This window comes from Podarcis liolepis, assembly GCF_965112155.1.
Source record: "Podarcis liolepis genome assembly, chromosome: 9".
NCBI classification, from domain to species: domain Eukaryota; kingdom Metazoa; phylum Chordata; class Lepidosauria; order Squamata; family Lacertidae; genus Podarcis; species Podarcis liolepis.
In genome coordinates this window covers 41,811,927-41,838,614 of record NC_139564.1, presented here as the reverse complement: position 1 = coordinate 41,838,614, position 26,688 = coordinate 41,811,927, and the positions used below count along the sequence as shown (strand labels likewise).

Genomic DNA, 26,688 nt, shown 5'->3' with positions numbered 1-26,688 from the left:
TGTGCATATTACAAGTGGTCAGCAAATAGTACTGGCATATACACTCCTCTTTGTCAATGGCCTAAAATGGGTGGGAAACCTGCAGCTTCTCCAGATGTTGCTGCTGGACTCCATCAGTTCCAGTCAACACGATGATTTCAGTCAGGGATGATGGGAGCTGTAGTCTAGCAACATCCAGGTGTGCTACAGACTCTCGCATCCCTGGCTTAGAATCTCACAGGTGGCTGAACTCCTTGATTTCGCCAACAGATTTTAAGAGAGAAGTCAAAATCTGTTCTTTCAATATTATACAATAGATGGCTCAGTATCTGCAAGACATCCAGCTATGTGCTAAGGAAAGGTCACCAAACACTGTTCTTGGGTGACAAAATAATCTACATGTTGAAAAGGACTGCAGTTCTTTAGCCACTGAACACACTTCTAACACTAACCTGCCCTCTCCCTTCCTGGGCGTTTAAGTTTCTGAACATAACTGTGGGTTTGTACTGCAATATTACTACAGGAAAGTGGAAATCTGCCTCTTTTTCCAAGTTGTTTGTCTACCTAACTGAATACATACAACCTGCCTTCATGGAGAACTTCAACTTCAGAGGTTCAAAAGACAAATCGAACTAGGATTCTGGAACTACCAACCTAGGTCCACCCTACTGCTTCATTGCCACTTTATAGGTGCCACAAAATATCAATTCCACACTTGAAAGAAAAAATATCTTCCAGCATGGCAACACCTACTCTTCGGAACTATCTCGCATCTTCACTGCACTCCTATTGGTACCTGCTGAAAACATTTTATTTTAGACAAACATGTATTTTAATCTTTTCCCACTTATTGTAAAGGTTTTTTATTTTTAAAATTTCTTCTTTATTTTCAGGCTTGCTTTTTTTTGTAAATTGCTTAGAGGTTCGATTGACAAGCAAGCGGTACATTAATTTTGTTAAATGTTTTAGTGCTGAAGGTAGCATGTGTGTAAAATCAGCCTGTTTTACATTGCCTTTTGAGGAAGCTAGTCAAATTATAAACGTTAAAGAATTTCACTTATTGCTAGCACTTTATTGATAAACCACATCTGTAGCTCATAGGGCTACACATGGAGAATCCTTTTTCAATCTCCTTATCTTAATATACACAACCAACGCAGGCACAACATTTCAGTCAAACACTTCCTTCTCGCAGTTAGTTACATTCCAACTTACCTATGCAATAATTTGTTAGCATTCAATATGCAATATAGTTAAGATATTAAGGGTAACTGCCAAGTGATTTCCCTGGAAGAGGGGTTAATTGGCTAAAACTGTGATGCCCCTTTTTAGGATTAGTCTTACTTTTCTACTATGCAAGGTAGAATGCATAGTCTCAAAGTCCTACCCCACCCAAATGCAATTTTTGAATTAAGCTTTCCTACCTTTTTGATAGCTTTCCAGATACTCCCTTTGAATAATTGGAACTCTTTCCCACCACAAGTGGTTTCTTAGCCTTATTCAACCTTGCCTTTGAAAAGCTGTTCTCCAATGTGGTAGAGGAACCACGAATCTCTCTTCCTTTTTCAGTCTGGTCCCCTGTGCTTTTTGACGTCTTTGGCGGGCCTCCACACATGTTGAGCTCACAGGTATTCCCTCTCTCTTTTACACAAACACACATTCATCACTTCTTTGAAGTAGCCAGTGTGTACTGAAGAGTGATCTACCTAGGGTCCTTCATTACAGTTCAGTATCTATTGGTTATAAACTTTCTCACTGGGGGGGAAATTCAACCAAGAATTGAACAGCATACATTTGGGTTTCCTCCTTCTTCTTCTACTTCGTTGTTGTCTTCTTTCTTTAAAGGAGTGGTCCTTGCTGCATCATGCCTGTAAATATTCTCCATTCCAAAGGCTCACAATGCACTACATAATTTAATTTCAAAAAAAGAAATAAGCACAACTTGAATATCCTAGTAATCCAACCAATTTGCTGTCAGATGCAGTAGCTAGTAAGAGCTATGACTCTCTTGCTTCCTGGTATGCTTCTGTAGCTAGCAATTATTTGATCACAAGACCTAACCAGATGGCCTTGGATATATAGAGAGAGGTTGCTTTCTCACTGACTCCCTAGTTGCAAACTTGTTTTAAAACTGGCTGCAACACCCTCCTAATGGGCTCATGTGAGCAAGTGTCATCTGACAGCTCTTAGCAACCTTGTGTCTCAGCACCATCACTTCCAATGCAAACAGGAACCTGTCACCAATGCCACAGGTTATCGGTAGGGAATGATTAACACAAAGGAAGGTACAGCGACCTCCCTACCTCCCATCCCTTAGAATGTTTGTCTTCTAGTGCTGATAATATTGTACGCAATTCCCATATAGTGCGAGATGATGATCAACACACAGGGGCTGGTTAAAGAGCACAGGAAAATTTTGAAGGCCTGGAGAGATTCCTAAGAGACACTCCCCCCTGCCCTTTACACTTAAGTTACAGTCAAACACAACCAGTGTTTTAAGTCAACTGAGCAACACTGCAGATTTATTTTAGATCCATTATTGCTTTTGCCTCTGGCACAAATGGACAGAATGGAAGTTATAGAATAAAGTCAGCATTTCATGCTGTTGGGACTACAACTTCCACCGGTCACAGGCAGGATGGCCCCTGGCCAGGTAAGATGGGAGCTATAATAGGACAACAACTGGAGGGCATCAAGTTGAGAAAGGCTGCACTAAACCACACAAGGTGGCTATGCTCTACCTCCACTGTCAGAGGCAAGTGCACCTCTGTATACCGGATGCTAGGAATCACAAGTGGGATGGGTGCCACTATCCTGCTTGCAGGCTTTACATAGGCGTCTGGTTAACCACTGTGGGAACAGACAGATAGGCCTGGGGCTTGAGCCACTATGGCTCTTGTGTCCTCCCTTCTCTTTCTTTCCATGCAGAAGAATTTGGAAGGCTTTGCTTCTGCTTAACCATTTTGTCCAAAATGACAAAATGTTGCTAATACCTATGGCTAGGTTGAAAACAAGCCAACTTGAACCCATGCAGGAGTACAGAAGAGGAAGGAATGAGCATGAGGTTTGCTACACCTCCTTCACTTTGCACTAATCTGGTTTAACATGGTGTGCAAACATGGCCATTAGCTCCAGATTATATGACACTTTAGTTCCATTATATACTTTCCCCACATCTGCCCCAGCTGCAACAAAACATGTCTCTCCTGCATTAGTCTCTACAGCTACAGCAGGCGCTACAACCTTCCAACAGTTTGACTTCACCCCCAAAGGCGCACTCCCCCACTGTCTCCCGAGACAGATGCCAACCAACTATTTTTTTGGTTGCTTTTCACAGAACAATTACAAGCAAAGGTATACAGAATCTTTCACAATACCCTCAGAATAAAGGGCATAAACAGCTGCAGCAAGATACCCAAATGTGCCCCTCACTGCACACACAGTATAAGGACCGCAACAACTAGCAACGGATCTATAACGGAATAGAATTCAACAGCCTACAGACTTCCACAGTAACAGAAACATAAATGCTATCATTCCACTAGATGCATGGGCTATAAAGGGCTCATCACATTGATGCAAAGTTCACATTGAATGCAAAGCAATCAGGCCAGCATTGCTGATCTGTATCCCACCTGCTTAACTGTGAGGCAGCGTTATCAGTTTCTCACAAGGCCTATTTGTAAGCCACAAATACTGAGGGCATGTGATTTACAGAGTCTAACTTTTGGTCCTGGGTTGAGTTACACAGGGGGAAACAGAATGCTGCTAATGAACTAAACTAAAGGGATGGCAATTTTACAGCAAAGGAATTACACAACAGGGAGGAAACAACTTTTAGTTTCTGAATAGGTTGTATCAGATACACATAGAGTCTACAATACAGGAAAAAGTGGCCTGGTAAATGTAAAGACCAGGCATAGGCAAACTCGGCCCTGCAGATGTTTTGGGACTACAACTCCCGTCACCCCTAGCTAACAGGACCAGTGGTCAGGGATGATGGGAATTGTAGTCCTAAAACATCTGGAGGGCCAAGCTTGCCTATGCCTGGTATAGAAAAATGGGGGGGGGGGTTTACCAATTATGTATCCCTATGCACAAAAGGATAGTTGCTCCAGCAAAAACTGCCATGAAGGAGGTAGGGGGGTGATGGAGCAATTTCCATAAATTCCCATTCCCTCTGCAACTCCCCACATCATGCCTCCCAAAATGTACTCCAGAAACTTGGGGGACCCTTTGGAAAAGTGCACTGGGGGGGCTTCCCCTCTCTTTCTGGACATAGAAGCTTTCTCTGGGTCGGAGAAAGCAGTCATAGTAGGATACAACCCATAATTTTCAAGAGATAGACAGATTTTCCTGCCTTTCTTCCATCAATGAACACATGTGTCTTCTATGTAGGCACTGATCAGATCAAGACCTGCTTAGCTTCAGCAAGATGGCTATACTAAGTTTCCTCAGATCGGACTCTAGAATATTTTGCTATGCAGAAGTTAATAACTAGTTATAAATCTAATTATGTCCACTTCCATCTTTATAGTTCTCCCAGTTATCACAGCTCTTGCAGAAATGCCAAGGAACCCTTCATGATCCTTTGTTTACATGTAAATCACCTTCAGAAGAAGGGCATATCCTAGATTTTCCAAATTCCTTTCAGCTTTGTGGGGAGCAGGAAGAGGGGGAGAAAAAAACCACCTGAGCTTTATCTGTATGACACTTTGTTTGTAGATCATTGTATGCCATAAACCTTCTGAGGAATGGATGCTGTTCATCTTATGATCTAATGGAACTGAGAAAATCCTGAGGAAAAATCCGACACCAGGACACCTTCAGGATCACAAGGCAGACTGCCAGTTCTAAAGTGTACTGAACTGTTATGTATATTGGAATCGTTAATACTGATGCTTTGAATCCCAGTACATTAATATGGGATCACAGGATCCAGTTTTGCAAACCAAGACTCAACAGGACCATTAACCTTCTCTCACTGATGATTAAGCTTGACCAGCAAGCAGACAATGGTCACAGCACAGAAACAAAGAACCTTGTGACACATTAAAGACTAACAATTTAATTGTGGCCAGCTCAACTCCAGGAAGCAGTTAAATTTTCCTTCTCTCCCTCACAGGCAACTGGCAACTTTCCTTCCCTACCTTACAGGATTCCTGTGCCTTTAAACAGCTGTGGAATGGGTGTGTGTATGGAAGTGGCATAAATTTTCCTGACATGAAGATGCAGCAATGGGAAAAAACAAAACCACTTGCTGGGTTATCACACACATATTTAGACAGCCAGTGTGATGTAGTGGCTAGAATCACGACTAGGACCCGGGAGACCAAGGTTCAAATCCCCACTCAGCCATGAAGCTCATTGGGTGACTTTAGGCCACTCACTGCATCTCAGCTTAACCTACCTCACTGGGTTGTTGTGGGGATTAAATGACGAGGGGGAAACCATGTACCGTATTTTTCGCTCCATAAGGCGCACCTGACCATAAGGCGCACCTAGTTTTTAGAGGGGGAATGCAAGGGGGGGGAATTATTTAAAGGGAGCACTGAGCAGAGCCTGTATGCATCTCAGGCTCTGCTCAGCGCTCCCTTTCACGAGCCACGTGGAGCTGTGTGTGGCGCTTGCAGGCTTTTCCCCGAGGTGGAAAAGCCCCCAAGAGCCGCAAACACGCTCCACACGCTCTTTAAAGGGAGTGCGGCTATCCCTGGCTTTTGCGGGAGGTGGGGGAAGTGACAGAGTGTGCGGCTTATGGGATAGCCGCGCGCAGCCTCTCCCGGGCAAGGGGAGCCTTCATCCCCTGCCTGGGAGAGACTGCGCGCGGCTAAGACTCCCCCAAGAGCAGCACTCCCTTTAAAGAGCATGTGGAGCATGTGTGCGGCACTTGGGGGCTTTTCCCCAAGGAGGGAGAAGGGCCCCTAAGAGCTGCACACACGCTCCATGTGGCTCTTTAAAGGGAGTGCTGAGCAGCGCCTCCCGCCTGCATTCCCTCCATAAGAGGCACACACATTTCCCCTTACTTTTTAAGAGGGGAAAAGTGCATCTTATAGAGCAAAAAATACGGTATACAACTTTGAGCTCCTTGGAGAAAAATGAGGAATATAAATGCAATAAATAATAATAAATCATAGTTTAGAACCATGGTTCCCAATGTGGGGCACATGCCCCACAGGGGGGCAATTTGATTTTTAAAGGGGGCAATTCAAGAATGAGTTATTAACAGCGAGTGGCCTTTTAGGCTTCCTCCACGTGAATAGCAGTTCACTTTTTGAATAATAAGAATTACATGTCGGGGGGATCAGGATTTTAGGGATGCTTAGGGTGGGCATGGCCAAAAAAAGGTTGGGAACCACTGGTTTAGAAGGTACAGGAGCTCTTTAAGAAATAGGTTGGCAGCCATGCAAGTAAATGAAAACAAATTGATTCTTTTACACAAGAAGTAGGAAAGTGGGGGTAATAGTTCAAGTCTGATTTGTTTTTAAACACACACACCTACATGCACACCGTCGCACACACCTGGAGGCCTTTAAGAGACATATATATATATATATATATATATATGCAGGTTTTGGTGTCTTCGGGTGTCTTCCCGTGTAAAAGTTGGGGTGTCTAGGCGACGTTTCGACGAGGTCTCACTCGTCATCTTCAGGCTGGTGCTTTCGGCTTCTTGTTACTGGAACAGAGCGGGATCTCAGTGTTTGAGTTCCTATAAATACTGTAGAGGGGTGTGGTGTATTGCCTCAAAAGTTCTGGGCAGAGGGGAAGTTCCCAGGCTAGTGTTCTTTTCTTCTTTTGTTCCTTAATTACTTGAGGGATATCTTGAGTGATTTCTTGAGTGATATTCTGAGTACCACTTAGGTGGGTCATTAGGTGTGGATTAGTTGCTAAAGCCTTCGTGTCTTGACCTCTTGAATTTGTGAAGAGTTTTTCTGGGAAGATGGCTGTACTGCACTTAGTTGTGCTTTGGCTTGGCTTCGTGTATAGGGGCGAGCTGTGGTTTTGTGCCCTGTGCCAGCCAGATCTGTGTAGGGATTGCAGGGGGGTGCAGCATCCGGAGGTGCCACTATGGTTTGGTTACTGGATGGTGTCTGTAATTTATCTGTGGAGAGGGTCTGGGTTTGGGTCTGGTGTGGTTGATTGGTGGTGGCGTTCTGTGTGCCTCTGGATCTGGTGTCGGTTTTTGTGGGGAGGGCTAATTTCCAGATGTCTGGCAGGCGGGACGTGTCGTCACGCTTGTTCATGTTGTGAGGGTGTTTCTCTATCTCGATGGCTTCCATGATTATTCCCCCAAAAACCAAGACACAGAAGAAAACAATGGCATGGCCCTCCTTCCTTATATCAAGGGCACTACAGATAAAATTAGCAAAATCCTCCATAAACACAATATCAAAACAGCCTTTTGCACCAACCAAAAAATATCCAATATCCTCAGAAACCCCAAAGATAAAATCCAGTTGGAAAACCAAGGGGTCTATGAAATACCCTGCAAAGTCTGCCCAGCCACGTACATTGGACAAACAAACAGACGAATAAATGCACGTATCGCAGAACACAAGAATGCCGTCAAAAAAGAAGAAAAATCTTCCTCTCTTTTCCAACACATGAAAGAAACAGGACACGAAATTAATTTTGCAGATTCCAAATTGCTCTTTAACATGGAACATCACCACAAGAGAATAATCATGGAAGCCATCGAGATAGAGAAACACCCTCACAACATGAACAAGCGTGACGACACGTCCCGCCTGCCAGACATCTGGAAATTAGCCCTCCCCACAAAAACCGACACCAGATCCAGAGGCACACAGAACGCCACCACCAATCAACCACACCAGACCCAAACCCAGACCCTCTCCACAGATAAATTACAGACACCATCCAGTAACCAAACCATAGTGGCACCTCCGGATGCTGCACCCCCCTGCAATCCCTACACAGATCTGGCTGGCACAGGGCACAAAACCACAGCTCGCCCCTATACACGAAGCCAAGCCAAAGCACAACTAAGTGCAGTACAGCCATCTTCCCAGAAAAACTCTTCACAAATTCAAGAGGTCAAGACACGAAGGCTTTAGCAACTAATCCACACCTAATGACCCACCTAAGTGGTACTCAGAATATCACTCAAGAAATCACTCAAGATATCCCTCAAGTAATTAAGGAACAAAAGAAGAAAAGAACACTAGCCTGGGAACTTCCCCTCTGCCCAGAACTTTTGAGGCAATACACCACACCCCTCTACAGTATTTATAGGAACTCAAACACTGAGATCCCGCTCTGTTCCAGTAACAAGAAGCCGAAAGCACCAGCCTGAAGATGACGAGTGAGACCTCGTCGAAACGTCGCCTAGACACCCCAACTTTTACACGGGAAGACACCCGAAGACACCAAAACCTGCATTCCTGTACCCGTGAAAATCTACGAAAACAATATATATATATATATATATATATGACAAGATCTTTGTCTTCCTTGATGTATCAATATGGAATGCAAGCACAATTAAGGTCTAGCACCAAACTTCCTGCATCCATTTAAACTTTGCTGGTGCACAAAGCTGTTTTGCCAAAGCATTTGCTGTTTTCCAAACAAGGGGTGGGGTTCTGCCCAGAGTCATTGCATTTCGCATTCATCCTTCCTCATCTCAGATGATGCCTCATTTCACAGGGCACTTGTTCCAGACGGAACCATGTGATGCATCCAACTTCCAAGAACACAGTGCTCAGCAGAGAGGCTGCCAGGACATAACCAACTGAAAATCTTTTTGCCAGACACAGAAATCTACCTTATGCCTTAATGTGCCTGCATTTACCTTCCTAACCCACCACACCTTTCCCTCAAGCCTCTACCATGTATTTAAAACGTATCATTTTAAAAATCAAAGCCTTTCTGTGACGGCAGAGAGCCCAGGTAATAGATACAATTAGCACCCACAGTTGTCGATTGCACCAGCTTCATTTTTTGCCCTTCATTACTAACTGATGTCATTGCCCAAGATTTCCCGTACAGCAGGCACAGGTCAGCTGAGTCTTCCTGACCACACCTGGGTTTGGCATCCTGATACATGGGCTTGGCTACATTTTCTGACTGGTGCTTCCTAGTTTGTTCAGCAGTTTTCCATGTTCCTGTTTGTGGAGGAGTGTTAGGGGTTCTCTCTCTCTCTCAAACACACACACACACACACACACACACAGATTAATGTTGCTTCTGTTACCTGCTCCCTGACTAGAAAGCACCAGCTTGATTAAAAGTGCTGCTTCAGAAATGTTTCAGCGATGCAGCTCAAAGGCCTCTTCAATAAAAGTAGTCAGCCAATAATAATAATGTTATTATTTATACCCTGCCCATCTGGCTGGGATCCCCCAGCCAATCTGGGTGGCTTACAGCATATCTAGAAACATAATAAAAACATCATGTGTTAAAAACCTTCCGATACAGGACTGCCTTCAGATGTCTTCTAAAAGTTGTGTAATTCTTTATCTTCTTGACACCTGAAGGGAGGGCATTCCACAGGGAGGGTGCCACTACCGAGAAGGCCCTCTGCCCAATTCCCTGTAACTTCACGTTTCGTAGTGAAGGAACCAGCAGAAGACCCTAGGAGGAGGACCTCAGTCCTGAGCGATGGGGGTGGAGGGCTGAGCGATGGGGGTGGAGATGCTCCTTCAAGTATACTGGGCCAATGCAGTTTAGGGCTTTAAAGGCCAGCACCAACACTTTGAATTGTGCTTGGAAACGTACTGGGAGCCAGTGAAGATCCTTTAGGACTGGAGTTATATGTCTCGGCGGCCATTCCCAGTCACCAGTCTTGCTCCTGCATTCTGGATTAGTTGTAGCTTCCGAGTCACCTTCAAAGGTAGCCCCACATAAAGTGCATTGCAGTGGTCCAAGCGGGAGATAACCAGGGCATGCACCACTCTGGTGAGACTGTCTGTGGGCAGGTAGGATCTCAACCTGTCTACAGATGGAGGTAGGAGACAGCTAAATTCAGTGCACTGCTACAGGAAAGAAGGCCAGCATTCAGTCTTGCATACTGAGTCCAAAATGCTGCTGCTGCTCTTACAACCAAAAGTGTGGCAGAGCAAGGATGGGCAAGGATGATGCAACACCAGCACAGCAGAGATGATGATGGCATCTCCTGGGGCACTATCTGCCAGTCTTTGGCATTTCAAATAAGTAAGTTTTTCTTAGAGAGATATCCACCAAGTAAGCCAAGCTGAAGGATATATATATATATATATATATATATATATATATATATATAGCCATGCACACCAAAATCTATGGGTTAAAGTACCACTTTTATTTTGCAAAACTCCAAAACCACTTTAATATGATAAACACAAATGTCACAGAATAGTGTGCAAGCTTTGGAATCCACCAGAACTCTTCATCAGGCTAGATGTTAAAGCGGAGATCACAATACGAAAGAAGCTGGGTTGCTTTAGAACAGGAGTCAGCAACCTTTTTCAGCCTTGGGCCAGTCCACTGTTCCTCAGACCATGCGGTGGGCCGGACTATATTTTGAAAAAAAAAATATGAACGAATTCCTATCCCCCACAAATAACCCAGAGATCCATTTTAAATAAAAGGGCACATTCTACTCATGTAAAAACACACTGATTCCTGGACTATCCACAGGCCAGATTGAGAAGGCGATTGGGCCGCATCTGGCCCAATGGCCTTAGGTTGCCTATTCCTGCTTTAGAAGCTATAATGTTTGCATTGGTCAGAAGTTCATTTTTGTTCTATAATCCTAGAAGTGGCATAGCTTTGGGGACATGGCTATGCATTGTCACCAACAGTGCTGCAGTTCAGAATTTTCCACTACACTACTGCTGTTTGCATCAAAATGTTTAAGCTACCATCACCCACTGAACAAAAAACAAACATTAATGCACCACATCAAAGCACCACAAGTGAAAATGGATTTAGGAGACTCTGGGGAGAGGAAAGAAGTAGCCACAGAAGATGACATGAACCAGATCTTTGATTTGTTTAATAAATGTTATTTCATGGCTAGCCATTTGAAGACTGAGCAACAGCTGTGCTAGATAATTAGATGAGATTAAAAGAACAAGGGTTATATTATATAAGTTATATAATAATAATAGTCTCCCATTGGCACTATCCTCAAGTTAACATGCTCGTATTGGAGGGGTGAAGGTCAGGATGACCAATGGAGAGCCAGGCTAAGGACCTCTAAAGCCATTTAAGAACCTCTGACACCATTTTGAGAGCAAACTAGAAGCTAAAAGCATAAAGTCATTTTAGCAAGCTAAAGACTATTTCTCTTTCTCCTGTTTACCACTTTGCCACCTTTTGTAGAGGCAGCTTGCCCCTGCAGGAAGTTTGCCAGTTGAGGTTAAGCCATTTCTGAGAAACGACCCCTGACAAAGGCAAGTAGCAGGATGTTTGCTGACCGCCAGGCTCCAGGTGCTAAACCACACGACTCACTTCGGCACATTTCTAGGAAGCATGTGGTCAGGGGTACTTCCTGGAAGTAGTACAGAGGTTAAGTAGATTATAAGCCAGTAGCGCCACCTAGTGGAATAGGCAACTTGGAACCGAAAAGGACACACCAATTTATTCATTGGTTGAGCTTTAATGAATATGCATCAATGACCATAGGAAATTGTCAATCATTGGCTAAAGGGATGCCAAGGGGCTGAACTATGCTTAGCAAGAAGGTATATGAGTTAGCTACCCCCAAGGAGGGGTGGGCATTCTTCATTTTCCTGAATGCACCCTATTTGCTTTTTGTCGGACAAAAATCCAAATAAAAACTTTTTCTTTAAGAAACTTTGCTGCCTGATTTTTACATTCCTGGTCTGAATACCGATGTCCCTTTCATTTCTGGTGCCAAAAGTGACTCGGATCAGAAGGACTTTAAGTGTCCTCAGAGACCAGGAGGCAGCTCCCTTGCCCTCTGGGCAGAGACGGCGGAGGGCCAACAGACCTCCTGGCTTCCAAGTGCACACCGAACCTTTTCTTCGGAGGGGGGCAGAAGGCAACTTGACCCTCTTGCTGTATCCTGGGACAGAGGACAACGGATTTGAAGAGCCGAGGTTGGGAGGACAGGGCAGAGAACAGCCGGCTGGGGTGAGTACATGGCAACAAGCCCTGAGGACATAGGAAATCCTCCTTTTAATTAAGGAGAAGGGAGATACTGATCACATCTCCAGCGTGGATAGTGGCATTAAGGAGAAGGGTTGACTCCCTGACAACCACCCACGCTTTGGTATTAGGAAGGAGAGAAAGGGGGGGGCACAGGGTGGTTAGTGTATGGTACAACGTCTGGCGAGAGAGGCATTTTGTGCATGTATGTGTGTTAGCCCGGGGCATTCCCCTGGGGTCGTAGCAATAAGTACTCCTTGCGAAGTGAATGTGTGAGTGTTTGGTGTGGGGACGCTGTACAGGGCCATACTGAAAATGGGAGGGGGAGGCTTGAAAGGCTTGAAAGGTCCAGTAATCCCCCTTCAATGTATGTTAAACAACTTCAAGAAAGGATTCAGTGGAGACTATGGCATAGACCAGGGGGGACATCCTGACCAGATTCCCTATATAGACAACTGGCTGAAGGTGGTAGATGACCACCCCCCCCGGTTGAAGAAATGCAGGACTGAACATTGCAAAGTCACTCCCTCATGTCAGGTTTTGGAGAGGGAAGATGTCCAGAAGAAGTACAGTGTTTATGGAGAACAGTGTACAGAGCAGTAAGCAGTTATTACTGCATTAACAGAGGAAAAAATAAATAAATACCCACTTTCGAGAAAAGACCATGAAACAGGATGCTATTATAGAATTAATGTAACAGGATCTTGAGCAGACAAATGAAGGACTTAATAGATTAAACACAAGTCATTTAGATGAGAGGTCTCAACTAATTCAAGACCTCCAGAGGCATGGAAGAGAATTTGACAACCTCAGAGAGGTTTTAGCTGAGAAAGACAAAGAAATTTCTGCTATTATTTCAAATACAAATGTGTATTCTGAGCAGATTAATATTCTGAAATGTCAGATCAAGTGCAAAGAGGATGAAATGCAAGACAGGGAAATAGTGTTGTCTAAGGCTGAAAGGGAAGTCCAGTTACTGAAAAATCTACAAACCAAAGGTGTGAACAGTGGAGACAGAAAGCTTTCAGAACTTTCTGAACAGTTAAGTGCAATAAAATCAGAACTGGCTGAAAAAAAAAAAAATGAAAACGCTAGTAAAACAAAAGAGAATGAAGAATTTGTTAGGCAAATCAAAGAGACTAGCCAAACAGTTAAAGATCTTCATTCTGCAATCAATACTTGTGATGTTACTTACAACAACAAACTCATGGAGTGTGACTCACAAATTAAATTGCTTAAAGAACAAATAAGTATATCAACTAAAAAATTGCAAGAAACAGAAATAGAATGTAAGAAGGAAACAGACCATCTTAAATCCCAGGTCGATGAACATATCTCTGCAAAGGAGAAATTGAACAAGTTACTAAAATTAAAAGAAAAACAGAGAACAAAGTTTTGTGAACGAGCTGAAATCAGTGAAAGATTCACACAACCAGCTCACTTTACAAAATGCAAAAGAAGGGATGAAGATTTAGCTAATTTATCCAGACAACTTGCTGAACATACTGACCATCTATAAATTGTCAAAAGGTCACTGCAATAAAAGGCAGAGATTGTGATATCCCTAAAAGACAAGCTTAAAGTTGTGGAGCAGCAGCCTTTGCAGAATCCTGATCCAAGGCCTCAGTATTTTAGCAAAACCTCTAAATGAGAGTACCAGAGGAAGGGAAAGAGACCCCTTTGAGTGGGGACCAGCCCAACAAGAAGCCTTTGAGACTATTCCACAGTGAAAGGCTGGCCACCCTGTCTGCGGGCTGTCACTGCCACCGTCACACTAGTGGAAGAAGCAGGCAAGTTCATGTTTGGCCAGGAGATGCATGTGAATGTGCCCCATTCGGTTCTCACCCTTATGGAATATAAGGAGGCTGAAACAGGCTTTGCCCAACCCATTGAGAAGTCTGCAGGCGCAGTGGAAGCTTGTGAAGCAGACGTGCCTGATGTTCTAGAGAGACCAAAGGGTCCTAGCCATTTTAAGGGCCAGCGTTGATTCTTGGCTGTTGGCAATACTCCAAGGGAGGAAGCCCTGGGTCGCATGGCAGGAACTGAAGACAGCATGTCAGGCCACAGTGGCAGCCAGACCAGAGGGGGCTGGGCTGTGGGACGCCCAGAAAGCCCAGAGGGGGCTAGAGGATGCCCAGAAAAAGTACCAAGCCCAGAGGGGGCTGAGGCTGTTTTGGGAAGCTGTTTCTACGCTTCAATAAATCTGTGTGATGGACTGTGGGCTGGAGAGAGGCTGAGAGCTGGGAAGAGGAAGGCAGTTACAAGTTGTTCCTCAGGCAGCAGAGCACCCAGAAGTGGGGGTGCAAGCCAGGCAAGCCGTTTCAAGAGTTCTAAGAAAGCCAAAGTCTCCAAGAGTTATTTGTCCTCTGAGGTGAAGTCCAACAGCGAAAGGCATTGCCATGCAATTGGCAGCTGGATGCAAGGCTAACATCTATATTGATTCTAAATATGCCTTCTTAACCCTGCATGCGCATGGCGCCCTATGGAAAGAGCGGGGCTTGAGTGGAGCCCACGGGAAAGCTCTGAAATACGTTCCAGAAGTTGAGACGTTACTGGAAGCAGTATGGGTCCCGAAGAGATTGCCGTGATGCACTGCAAAGGCCATGGGAGAGGCTGGGACATGGTCACTAGGAGCAACCGGAAGGCAGACAACGCAGCTCGTGAAACAGCTTTGAAACCTCCACCAGCACTCAACGCAGCCCTCATCCCACAACTCACTCCAGACGATGTGGAACCACGCTACACACCGGAGGAACAACAGTGAGCACGCCAGGAAGGAGCAACACTCCAGGAGGGATGGTTCCATCTACCAGACAACCGTGTTTTTGTGCCCCAGCATCTAGCCAGCGTGATTGTAAAGAACTACCACGAGTCTACTCACATAGGAAGCCCAGCTGCTAAAACACACCTTGGGAGAATACTCTACATCCCCAACCTATCCCAACTAATTGCTGCTATCTCCCAAAAGTGTGTCCTGTGCGCCAAGAGCAACCCTAGGCAAGGCCACCTCCTTCCACCGGGCGTACAACACGTGGGCTTTACCCCTATGGAAAGCCTGATTGTGGACTTCACTGAATTGCCTCCAGTTAGGGGTATCAAATACCTGCTTGTGTTTGTCTGCACCCTGATAGAGGCATACCCCACTAGAACAGAGATACCTCGTGAAGTGTCCAAGAAACTGTTACATGAACTCATACCCCGATTTGGCCTCCCCAGAAGTATTGGCAGTGACAATGGCCCTGCCTTCATTGATAAAGTTGTGCAAGAAGTGTGCAAGGCGCTGCAGATAAACTGAAGGCTACACACAGCCTACAGACCCCAGAGTTCGGGAAAACCTGAGGGTATGAATCGCACCAGGAGACGGGACTACACTGGATAGATGTCCTGCCCATTGCCTTGTTTCAGATTCGGAGCGCTCCAACCAAGAGACTGAGACTATCACCCTTTGAACTTTTGTATGGCAGGCCACCCCTTTCGTCCGAGACATCCCCGCCAGTTTGGGGCGGGTGGGAGATCACATCACTCAGGAACAAGTGCAATTCCTGTCCCCGTGTGTGTTTGCTTCCCTTTCCAGGTACTACCTCGAGCCTACACTGTGCAGTCTCGCTGAGCCGGTCCACCAGTTCCAGCCGGGTGACAACGTGGAAGCGCAACCCCCTCATCCCTAAAGTGGCGAGGCCCGTATACCGTCCTCCTCTCCATCCCAACTGCGGTGAGAGTAGCCGACGTGATTCCCTGGGTGCATCACACGCGTCTGATCATCACCCCTGCGTCCGACGCCACCGGGAGTGCGTTGGGGCCACGGGCAACGAGATCCTGCGACTGATCATCACAAGGACTTTCACAAGGACTTTCCCCTTTTCTCTATTATGTTCTGTATTGATTTGCTCTATGTCCTATTGCCCTGACCCCACCGAGCCATACCGACCCTATTGGCCTGCGGACCTCTGCTACGACTGGTTCGTCTTGCCAGTGGTAAGAAACGGCGTTCTCATTGGTTATTGGGAACAGGGCTTTGATGAGGTTGCCGTATTGAAACATCCCACTACCCCACTGTGGCTTCTCTTCCACACCACTGTCCAGCGCACATGGGTACTGCTCCTACGGGAAGTTGCAGAGACGGTCGAAATCTATCGAGTTCTGGACCGCTCTTGCTGTTGTGGGGGGGTAACCAACTGTCACTCAGGGGGTAGAGCACTGTACCAACCCCATCTGGTAGACCAGGTCCTAATCTTAATCCAGGTGTTGCATGGGACGGAGCCTATCTTAATGCAAATATTGCAGGGGAGGGAGCCTGAACCAGGTGCGCATTGAAATTGCTGTACAAGTGCCAGTAAATCCTGCAGCCCCACCTGTGGTTGTCATGGTGGCTCGAGCCTCCCAAAAATCCCAGAATACTGCCTGAACTACTGGGCCTGGTAACTCCACATCTAATACCCTTGAATGTGGTAGGGTATTCTTGTGGCTGCATAAGGGTTGCCACCCCAGGCTTCAGCCTCCATAGGCCCTGGTCAGAGACCACGTAGGTGACCTCCACCCAGTAGGACCAGCCTTTGAACTTTACAGAGTCTATTGTCATCCCTATAGCTCCCGAGGCCTAACAGTGTATCAGTCCCAGAAGGCCACTTTTCCCTGTGTAGAGTGGGAATGTTTTGTGTGTAGACGCTGTTCACGCCTCAGTAGGGCCAGGAGTTAGAGGCCCACATGACCTGGCCTTCGTGGGCCACCATCCCTTTGGCCTGTGGTAGTACCCTTTTTGTGGTATTTCTGTGTTGGTGGTACAGTTCTTTGTTCTGGGGCACCAAACATTCCTCGAATCAGGATGTGGATCATACCCTGCCTCCTGATGGTTCTCACCTCTCAAATGGCCATAGGGTGGAAGGAGAACACCTTCCTGAACATGACCACGGCTGTGGCCAAGAGCCTGAACCCAAGAGTGCTGGGTATGCGTGCGAGGTCAAGATTCTGAATACCACCTACGTGGTTCCCCAGCACCATATTTGAAGACTTGACAGGGTCATAGAGGAAGGCCAGTGTATCCACAGGAGTGTACATTTCCTGGCTCTCTATGATATTGTACCTATAGGTCCATCAAGCGAAAATGGAGAACCGTGCCGGTCAGCATTTTCGTGATGGAAAGGGGGGAATGGAGGGGTGAAGGTCAGGATGACCAATGGAGAGCCAGGCTAAGGACCTCTAAAGCCATTTAAGAACCTCTGACACCATTTTGAGAGCAAACTAGAAGCTAAAAGCATAAAGTCATTTTAGCAAGCTAAAGACTATTTCTCTTTCTCCTGTTTACCACTTTGCCACCTTTTGTAGAGGCAGCTTGCCCCTGCAGGAAGTTTGCCAGTTGAGGTTAAGCCATTTCTGAGAAACGACCCCTGACAAAGGCAAGTAGCAGGATGTTTGCTGACCGCCAGGCTCCAGGTGCTAAACCACACGACTCACTTCGGCACATTTCTAGGAAGCATGTGGTCAGGGGTACTTCCTGGAAGTAGTACAGAGGTTAAGTAGATTATAAGCCAGTAGCGCCACCTAGTGGAATAGGCAACTTGGAACCGAAAAGGACACACCAATTTATTCATTGGTTGAGCTTTAATGAATATGCATCAATGACCATAGGAAATTGTCAATCATTGGCTAAAGGGATGCCAAGGGGCTGAACTATGCTTAGCAAGAAGGTATATGAGTTAGCTACCCCCAAGGAGGGGTGGGCATTCTTCATTTTCCTGAATGCACCCTATTTGCTTTTTGTCGGACAAAAATCCAAATAAAAACTTTTTCTTTAAGAAACTTTGCTGCCTGATTTTTACATTCCTGGTCTGAATACCGATGTCCCTTTCAGTATAGGTGTTATTCTAACGTTTGAAGAGGAATAGAATTGTCACAACTAGCACAATGCATATAAGTCTTTGTGCAAGGAGAATGAAGAAAGGCACAATGCCTACCATTATAATTTTATCAGCATGTAACATTTAAAAACCCCCACTATGGAGTGATGTTTGCATATTCAACTGGTGATGAATGCTAGGAAATCCTGCCTCCGATGAGATAGATGATAAACTTAAGTCCGGAAATGGCTTCACTGTTTTCTATACTCATTTGTCAAGGTATATGGGAGCTGGTAAAATTGCTGGAGTCAACTTACTATATTCATTTCAAAGGAGATGATTTTTTAAAAAAAGGTTTATTGAGAAGGATGGAAGAGCTCTTTTTTATAGCTTGCACATGAGACGGAATAATTTTGCTACAATGAAAGATATTTCAATTTAGACTTAATGAGAATTCACAATATGAGTGGACATTTAGCAATCACATTGCAACATTATCTGATTTAATATTTAAACCGGAAATGGAGCATTAAAAGGCTAAAATGGTTTCATTCTAGGTGTACAGCCATGACACGGCCTTAAGCTGTCTCTTGTAGCAAAAGTGGCAATAGATTCCAGAGACAAGACATATCTATCAAAGGTTGAATGCAACCCCCCCCCCAACCCATGAATGGTAGGGAAATTGCCTCTAGCATTGTTCCGCAAACACTTATGCAAGAGTCTGCAGACGCGTTTGTGTAATGTTATAATAGGTAGGTTCTATAGCAGCTCTCGTGCTTCCGCCTGTGTGACCTCTTGCAAAAGAATGTGTTTTGAGTTTGAGTTTAGTTTCACTTTTCTTGCACGACGTTCTGGTATGACATGTAAAATGTCATTCCAAGGTCAGATCCACACCATACATTTAAAGCATATGGCTCCCCCCTAATAAAAAATATTCCTGGGAACTGTAGTTTGCCAAGGGTCCTGGAAATTCTTGCTCTTTGAGAGGCAACCTCTTTATTGTCCGGATCTGTAAATGTCACCAGGGATGGTTATGGATGGAAGCAAGAGCTGCCTATAAAAGGTTTGATGTGGTAGAAGTAGGTGCACCTCATGTGCAAAAAAACCCTGGTATGATGCAGGGTGCAGGGAGAACTGAGGCAGCCAAATTAAGACATGCTTAGTGAATATAGAAGGTTCTGGTCTGGTGCAGAATGAAAAGAAATAAAAGGAAACTGGGGAACTGTGGAGCAGGAATAGAATGAAGTGACTGCAATACCAAGCTGAAGAAGCACTCCCCACTGCAATATTTTGTGGCAGTCCCGTTTAACTTGTAACTACAATAACTCAATTACAGTTTTATATCAAGAAAATAGGAACATTAGCACTGTATTTTATATTGTTGTTGTTGGCATCTGTCTGTCTCAAGAGACAATGGAGTGTGCTTCAGGGGGTGAAGTCAAACCACATGCCTCTTTGCCCAGGCATCTCCTGGCAGTTGCTGCCAGTTTTCACTGCCCCTGAATTAAGCTGATGATGTTTTAATGAAGTGTTTTACCATACTGTTCTCACTGAGACACTCCTGCTGTTATGCTGTGTTTCTTGTCATAAGGCGCTCTGAGATCCTATCTAGAAATTATTTGAAATAAATCCAGGGAGAAGTCCTGCCTGAAGGCCTCCTGCTTTCTGCCAAAAATATGTTTCCATGGTAACCAGAAGCAGCTCTCTCCTCTGAATAAAGTTCTGCAACAAAAACAACCATCCAAACCCTTTCAGTCTTAGAGAAGCTTAATGACACTTACAAATTCACTCATGCACCTCGTTTAAAAAAAAATAAAAATGAAAAGCCCTTACCTAACCTCAAATACTTCATAAGCAATAAACATGTTATATAGATTCACATACTGAACCCTCTTGCAACCTAGCCTTCACACAACCACCATTTTCCTTCCCTTCCCTTAGTCTTTCAGGTTAGGGCCAATACTCAAGCAAAAGACACAATGGACCAGTGACCACCTACCCAGGTACCAAACCTTTGTTTTCTTCTTTATATAGTAGCTCACTTTGCTATATACAGAAGATACCATTGCGCAAACTCAGGACGCAAGGGAGAAACATGCTAAGAGGAAGGCATGCTTGGCAAATCCACACCATGGATCAACTCCTGCCCGGAAACCAATGTCCCCAATGTGGAAGGATGTGTGGATCCAGAATTGGCCCCTACAGTCACTTACTGTTTATGAAAGACAATCTTACTTGGCTACGAATGATCAACAAAGAAGAAAGACAGAAGATACTTGATACAATACCAAACTGCGCCCAGCCATGTGTCTCTCCCTATATTTTCCAGCAGTTGTTTTGACCACCACTTTCTCACCTACCTTTCCTAAAAATCTGGCAAGTTGCACACCTGACTCAAGGTGCTTCTTCATACCAAATTACTTACACGAAAAATCACAACGTGTAGAATTTATACTTTATAACAGGAACACAGTAGAAATCCACACAGCCTTACATTTAGTGTTGTTCCAGAACCTCTATGGTACCATTAAAGTAAGTAACAAGTAAGCAACAAAATTCATTTACGCTTTCTTCCCTTTTACCAGCAATGGAGTATTGCTAATTTTCAAATTTCATGCTGGCAGACTCTCTCTAAGCATTGCAGCATGACCAAAGGAATGGCTTGCAATCTACTGCCAACTGAATGAGCTCATTCACCAAAGCTAACATATTGTTACCAGCTAAGGATCCTGAACAGCAGCATTAAAGCATGTGTTCAGCTGCAAATCCTAGAAAGGACAGAACTGGAGTATTCAAAGCTTAAGTGTGTTCAAAGCAGAAGCCTACTGTGTTCAAAACTTGCTAACACATATCCCAAGGTATTATTTAGATGCAGCAGTTTTAGAAAATTATTGCACACTGGTTTTAATGTTTTCATTTTGGTTTTCAGCAGGAAATAAGTTATACCGCAACTGTGCCACTTATATCACACATTTCCAAATAAGGATGCTGCTAAGGTGGAAATGCCCATAGTCAAATTTATCAACCGTGATGGACCAGGGTATAAAATCTAGGCGTGGGGGGAGGGGGAGATACATTCCCACAAAATATTTCCATAAGCAGGCACTCATGGGATCACTTTAAAAAAGGGGAAGTCTCACTAACTCTCTCTCCACCCGCAGGCTGCTCAAGACAACTGCAAAGGCAACCTCAAGCTCCAACAGAGAGATCTTAATATTAAGGATTTCTCTATGGACATGCGACCAAGTTTTGTTACCCGTGCACTGCATGCCTGGCAATTCAGCTGAAGGAAGAGGGACCAGATTCTAGAAGACACAGATGTACATCAGATTTACCCAGGGCACTGAGATACTCTCAAATGCTCCTAAAATCGGATACTAGAGCTCCACGCGATTCCATACATTTCAATCCTGCAAATGTTGCCTGTGCCCATGCTCATCATCACCAGTTTGAACAGCTCACCACAACCAGCCTGTAGTATATTGTGATGGCATCACACCAAGAGAGCTTTTTATAACAGCACGTAGGCATAGAGATGATCTCCTTCACCTGCTTGCCAGCCTACTAGTAATTTTAAGCCCATGTGAATGTATCAGAAGCCAAAAAGCTTTATGCCATAAAGTAAAAGCCAAACTATGTCAATTCCCCCACCCTTAGGAAGTGGGTCATCAACACTTTTCTAAATTGCATATTTTACATTTGAACTCTCAACTAGTTCAGCTAGTCCAGCTCGATGACACAATCACAGTACTATGGAGTAAAGGTACTATGTGGCTAGGTGTTTAGTTCTCTTATTGTTACTAAAGGCTCATTGCAAAGCAAAAAGATTTCACAGCTGCACTAGGAAAGGACAACACTCAGCACAGCAGCTGATCTGCCTCTATAGGGCATGATCGTGCAAGCTGTCCACTTCAGGTTGACATATGGGTCCTGCAGCAAAAGGAGCAAAAATTGGGTATAACCTTGGCCTCTGATAGGGTTCAGTTCCAGAGCACAGAAAAGAAATAACAGTAACAGTGACCCACCGTCTAGTAACAGGGGATGAGGGATAAGAACTTCCAGATCAGCTTAAGTCAAAACACTTTTAGAAATTATGCACTCAGAACTGCACAGATGGCATGCACAGAATGGTTGTGTAGGGGATGCTGGCAACTTCACAGGAAACATGGAGAGGTGGCATGGAAGTCATCATATATCCATCTTCCTTAGCCTAATGCCCTTGGGATATATGGAGGGTTCCAGACCGAGGAAAACTGCTATATAAGAATCGCAGCCAGAATGTGTGCAGCTAACTCCAATAACCTTCCAAGGACCCAGCAACGGTTATGAGGCTTTAATATATGCAACGGGATTCCCACCTGGAAACATCAGAAGGAACCAGGAAGGGAGGACCTCTCCACCTATGTTAAAAGTTGGCCATTTGACCTGAGGCTGCAAAAGAACTGCAGTGTTAACTCAGCATGATTAACGAAAAAGAGTAATCTGAAGGGGAGGGTATGTTACTTTGAGTGGTTTAGTTGGAAAATAAAACGTTAAAATGAGCAGAACTAGTTTTTGAACGGGGAGAAGCGAAAATCAAAGCCCCCAGCCCAGTCCTTCTCCCCGCCCGCTTTCAGTCTTTATTTTCCCAGCATATTTAGCATTTCAAAAGGATAGAATCTGGCAAAAGATCCAGACATTACCCAGTCACAAGACCTAACCAGTCACAATGAATGGAATGGGATGTCATGTGAAAGTGTGCTGTCTACACATGTGATGTAATCGCTTTGGCCTTGACCAGCCTCTCTCACAATACAAGTGAACAGATTATGAAATGACTGATTTCTGAACCCTCTGATTATTCAGCAAACACAGGGAAAAGGGAACAGCAAACACACAGAAGTTTGGTTCTGTGGTTGTAGATTGCTAACATGGAGAACCAAATGGAGCAGCAATGAGACTAATTACAAGAAAGAAAAACTAATATGACCCCAAACTGCAATGGAGAAGCTCTTTTTATGAATGCAAGTCTACTGGGGAGAAAGTCACAGATGCAAGGAAATGATGATGCGAAAACACTGGGTTGTGTCTGAGTAAAGTACACATTGAAATCAATGGGCTTAATGATTAGCTTTCAATGGGTCTACTCTGAGTATGACTTAGTAAGGTACCACCTGCAATGCTCAAGCAAATTGTTTTATTTTGCTTGTATGTTCAAAGCAGATAGAATAACTATCTGAGCTTGTTCAGATCTCTAGAACAGTGTTTCCCAACCGGTGTTCCGCGGCACACAAGTGTGCCGTGAGACGTTGCCTCGTGTGCCGCGAGATGCCTGGAGGGAGGCGGGCGAGTCGGGCGGCGAGAGGCGGGGCGGCGGCGGCGAGGAGAGGCCGCGCCTCCTGCTGCTGCCTGGCGCTCCTCCTCGCAGCCGGCAGCGCTGCCTGGGCGCCTCCGCGCGACTCTGCCTCGCTGGGTTTGGTCTCCCAGCAGAGACGGGTCACACGCGCCCCTCCCTCCCTCCCTCAGCCTGCGCGGAGGGAGAGCCAGAGAGAGGCATCGCTCCTGCGCGGCGGGAGAGGGAGCAGCCGGAGCGATGCCCCAAACGAACGCATGGGACCGGAGGAGAAATCCTCTCCGAGGCGGATTGAGCGCAGCTGAGAGAAGCCTTTTGAGGAGCTGCCGTGTCCCCTGGAAATCCCCTTCCCAGCTCTGCCTCAGCCGCCGCCGCCTCAGTTGCCGCCGTCCCTCAGTCCCTCGCTCTGCGGCCTCCTCCCACCCCCAAAGCTTGGAGGTTCCCCAGCAAGGGGGAGGGAAAAAACTTTCACTTTTGTGCGTCCCTCCCGGCGTGACGCTGCGCGCTGACGTCACGGGGCGGGGCTTTAATGGTGGTGTGCCGCGAGATTTTTTTTCAGTAAACAGGTGTGCCGTTGCCCAAAAACGTTTGGGAAACACTGCTCTAGAAGCAGAAATGAGGACTTGGTTTAGAAATATCCTTTCACTGTACAAAAGTGCGATATGATTCTAGTGATCATGGAGTCACCTCAATCCTTTTGTCCACTCCTAAATATACAGAGCTACCCTGAAAATAAGCGCTGAGCAGCCTGACCAGAGATGGTCACTGATGCATTCTTCCATGAAGATAGTAATGTTTCCTGTTCTACTCTCCAACTGCTGTTATATGCTTCACTTTGTACATGGCTTGCTTCATACACAGAGATGGTGAGACCTGTAACCCAGCAACACCTGGAGGGCCACAGGTCTCACCCTTCTACATCCCTGCTTACGTTCTACCACTACAGTGCAGTGCTCATTCCACACCATGCCCCATTTCCACAAGGCTGAGATCTATGAAACCGGCAGCTATCTCCATGAAGCTGTAATTCTCAGCATACGTAGGAGCATTCTGGCAGTACTAACACAAGGCAAGACACCAGTTGCTATCCTAACCCATGAGTTGACAAATAGTCATACTGGGCAACGAGGTTGTTTGCATGCATCAGTATGCATGTGTGTAAATTTAGAACACATACACTAAGGACATACAGTAGTAAATTAAAAACCAAGTAGTCTAAACATCATTTGAAAACAAATTCAGAACCTAATACTGAACGCAATTTTCTCCCTCCCTCCTATTTTCACAAATGACCTACAGGAGAATCACATGGGCTCTGTGATGGAAGAAAGGCAGAATATCAATACAAGAAAAATAAATATTAGAACTGTCAGCTCATCATGGGGTTGCTCAACAGATGAGTAGCACACGTCTGTAATGTTTTATGCTAAATCGCCTAAATACTTACTACCTCTCTGGCCACAACAAGACATCTTTAAATGGCAACATCTAAGAAAACTGTAGAGAGGAATCACAAATGCTTAACATTATAAAATTGTTTTAAAACACAGTGTGTAAGCTTTTAGGCTAGAGTGGGCCTAAGTTTTTCCTTAGGACTTCATTTTAAACATATACGTACTGGGGAGAGCAAATAGCAGAAGACTAACATTGTGTTGATTTATAGCCCATGTTATACAGCCCAATAGCCTGTGCAGCTTTTAAAACTGAAAGATTTAAAAATATTATATTGGGTTAAGAAACAAACATAAGAGGTGTCCTTAGAATGAATGATGTTGTTTAAGATTCCTATCGAAAACATGTACGCATTGTATCAGAAGACACAGGGTGGAGTTTTTGAAGCCATACTAGCAAGTTCACATAAGGCTACATTCCCAACTCCTAAAACATTTGGGAACCTATGGCCCTCTGGGTGCGAATGGACTCTCAATTCTCATTATATGCCGTCAGTATGTCCAATGGTCAGAGCTATTAAGAACTGTAGTTCAATAAGATCTCTAGTCTCTAGGGTCATACATTTCTCATTCATCATACACTACTTACTGAGGACCAAAATCCTGTGCACACTTACAAGGAGCCAACCCCAGTGAACACAGTGGGGCTTAAGTCAAAAGGGGAATGTACTGCGGTGTTGTAACACATAGCACATATATCACAAGAGTATGTGTGTGTGTGTGTGTGTGTGTGTGTATATATATATATATATATATATATATATATATATATATATATATATCACATAGTACATATATCACAATATTTGTGTTGCATGCATCTTTCAAGATGTTCAGAGCTGCATGTGTCTTTTTCTGACCTCTTGGTTGAGTTCAAGTCCTACATCCCCTCTCTACATCACATCAACTTGAATGTTGAATAAAGTCTTTCCCCAACCTGAAGCTCAGTGCAGCAAAAAACCAACAGCATATTCCTAACCATGCCTATGAAGAATCAAGTCCTACGGAGCTCAAAGAGGTTTACATGCAGGGTAAGTGAATTCAGGACTGCAGCCTAAGGCACCTCAAAGCAGAGAGAGGTGCCTAAGGCACCTCAAATGGGAGGGCACATCCTAGTCTAAAGGCAGCCACAGGCCTGGCCCACCAGCTGCGTCGAACACTTTACCCATGAGGGGAGGCTGTTACGAAACAGCTGCTGAACATGTGCAACACGTCTTAACCATTTCAGAGCCATTTAAACATTAGGATCAACTCCATCCCTCGCGGAGCGCTGCATTCGCTCTGCGTCCCAAAGCGACCTGTAGGACCTGCAAAAGAAGCAATTTCTCCCCTCGCCTTTCGATCTGCAGAACGAGTCGACCAATGCGCCCGCCGTGAGCGCAGGGTAATCCCGGTGGCTGCTGCATAAGCAAAAAGAGAAAGAAAGAAAGACAGAAGAGAGCGGGGCGGATAGGGAGAGATAGGGAGAGAGAGAGAGAGAGAGAAAAGCTGGATGCATAAGAGGGAAAATAACTCGCACAGAGGCACCTCGATGATCCGGGCACAATGCATGCACTTTGCTCACTCACCTGAACGCAGAGCCTTCCTTGGCCGCCTGACAAGGAGAAGCCGAGTTGCTGCTGCTACTGCTGCCGCCGCCCCTTTTGTTAAACAGCTTCTGGAGCAGCGTGGGGGCCATGCTGCCGCCCTAAGCTTAGGGAAGCATGCGTGGGGAGCCAGGAGACACCTGCGCCAGGTCGCTCCGCTGGCCGCGGTCACGAGTCGCTCGCTACTGCTGCTGCTGCAGTAGCATCCATGCCAGCCACGATCTGGCCAGCCCGAGTTGCGCTTCCAGCGCTCCGCCTCGCCCCGCCGCCCCCTGAGCCGGCGCCTCCCTCTCTTCCCAGACAGGCATTAATGGAGGCGGCCAGTCATATGACTGGGAGCGAGCCAAGCGGGTTTGCCCGGCGGCACGCACAGCTCCCCCCTGCGGCCG

At 45.4% G+C, this 26,688-nt stretch overlaps 1 protein-coding gene across 4 annotated transcripts in view; it reads right to left on the bottom strand.

Moving 5' to 3' along the window:
- Positions 1-26,643, bottom strand: part of FNIP2 (folliculin interacting protein 2) — a 55,870-nt gene extending 29,227 nt beyond the window's left edge. Inside the window, exon 1 of one of the 4 annotated variants that reach the window (XM_083520252.1) lies at positions 26,282-26,643. In XM_083520252.1, the coding sequence (XP_083376378.1) occupies positions 26,282-26,391 (110 nt within the window). In that variant the 5' untranslated portion in view covers positions 26,392-26,643. Of the gene's footprint in view, positions 1-1,403; positions 2,630-26,281 lie in introns of those variants that run through there. The other 3 variants (XM_083520250.1, XM_083520251.1, XM_083520249.1) reach the window with 3 other exon arrangements.
- Between the last annotated feature and the right edge of the window lie 45 nt (positions 26,644-26,688).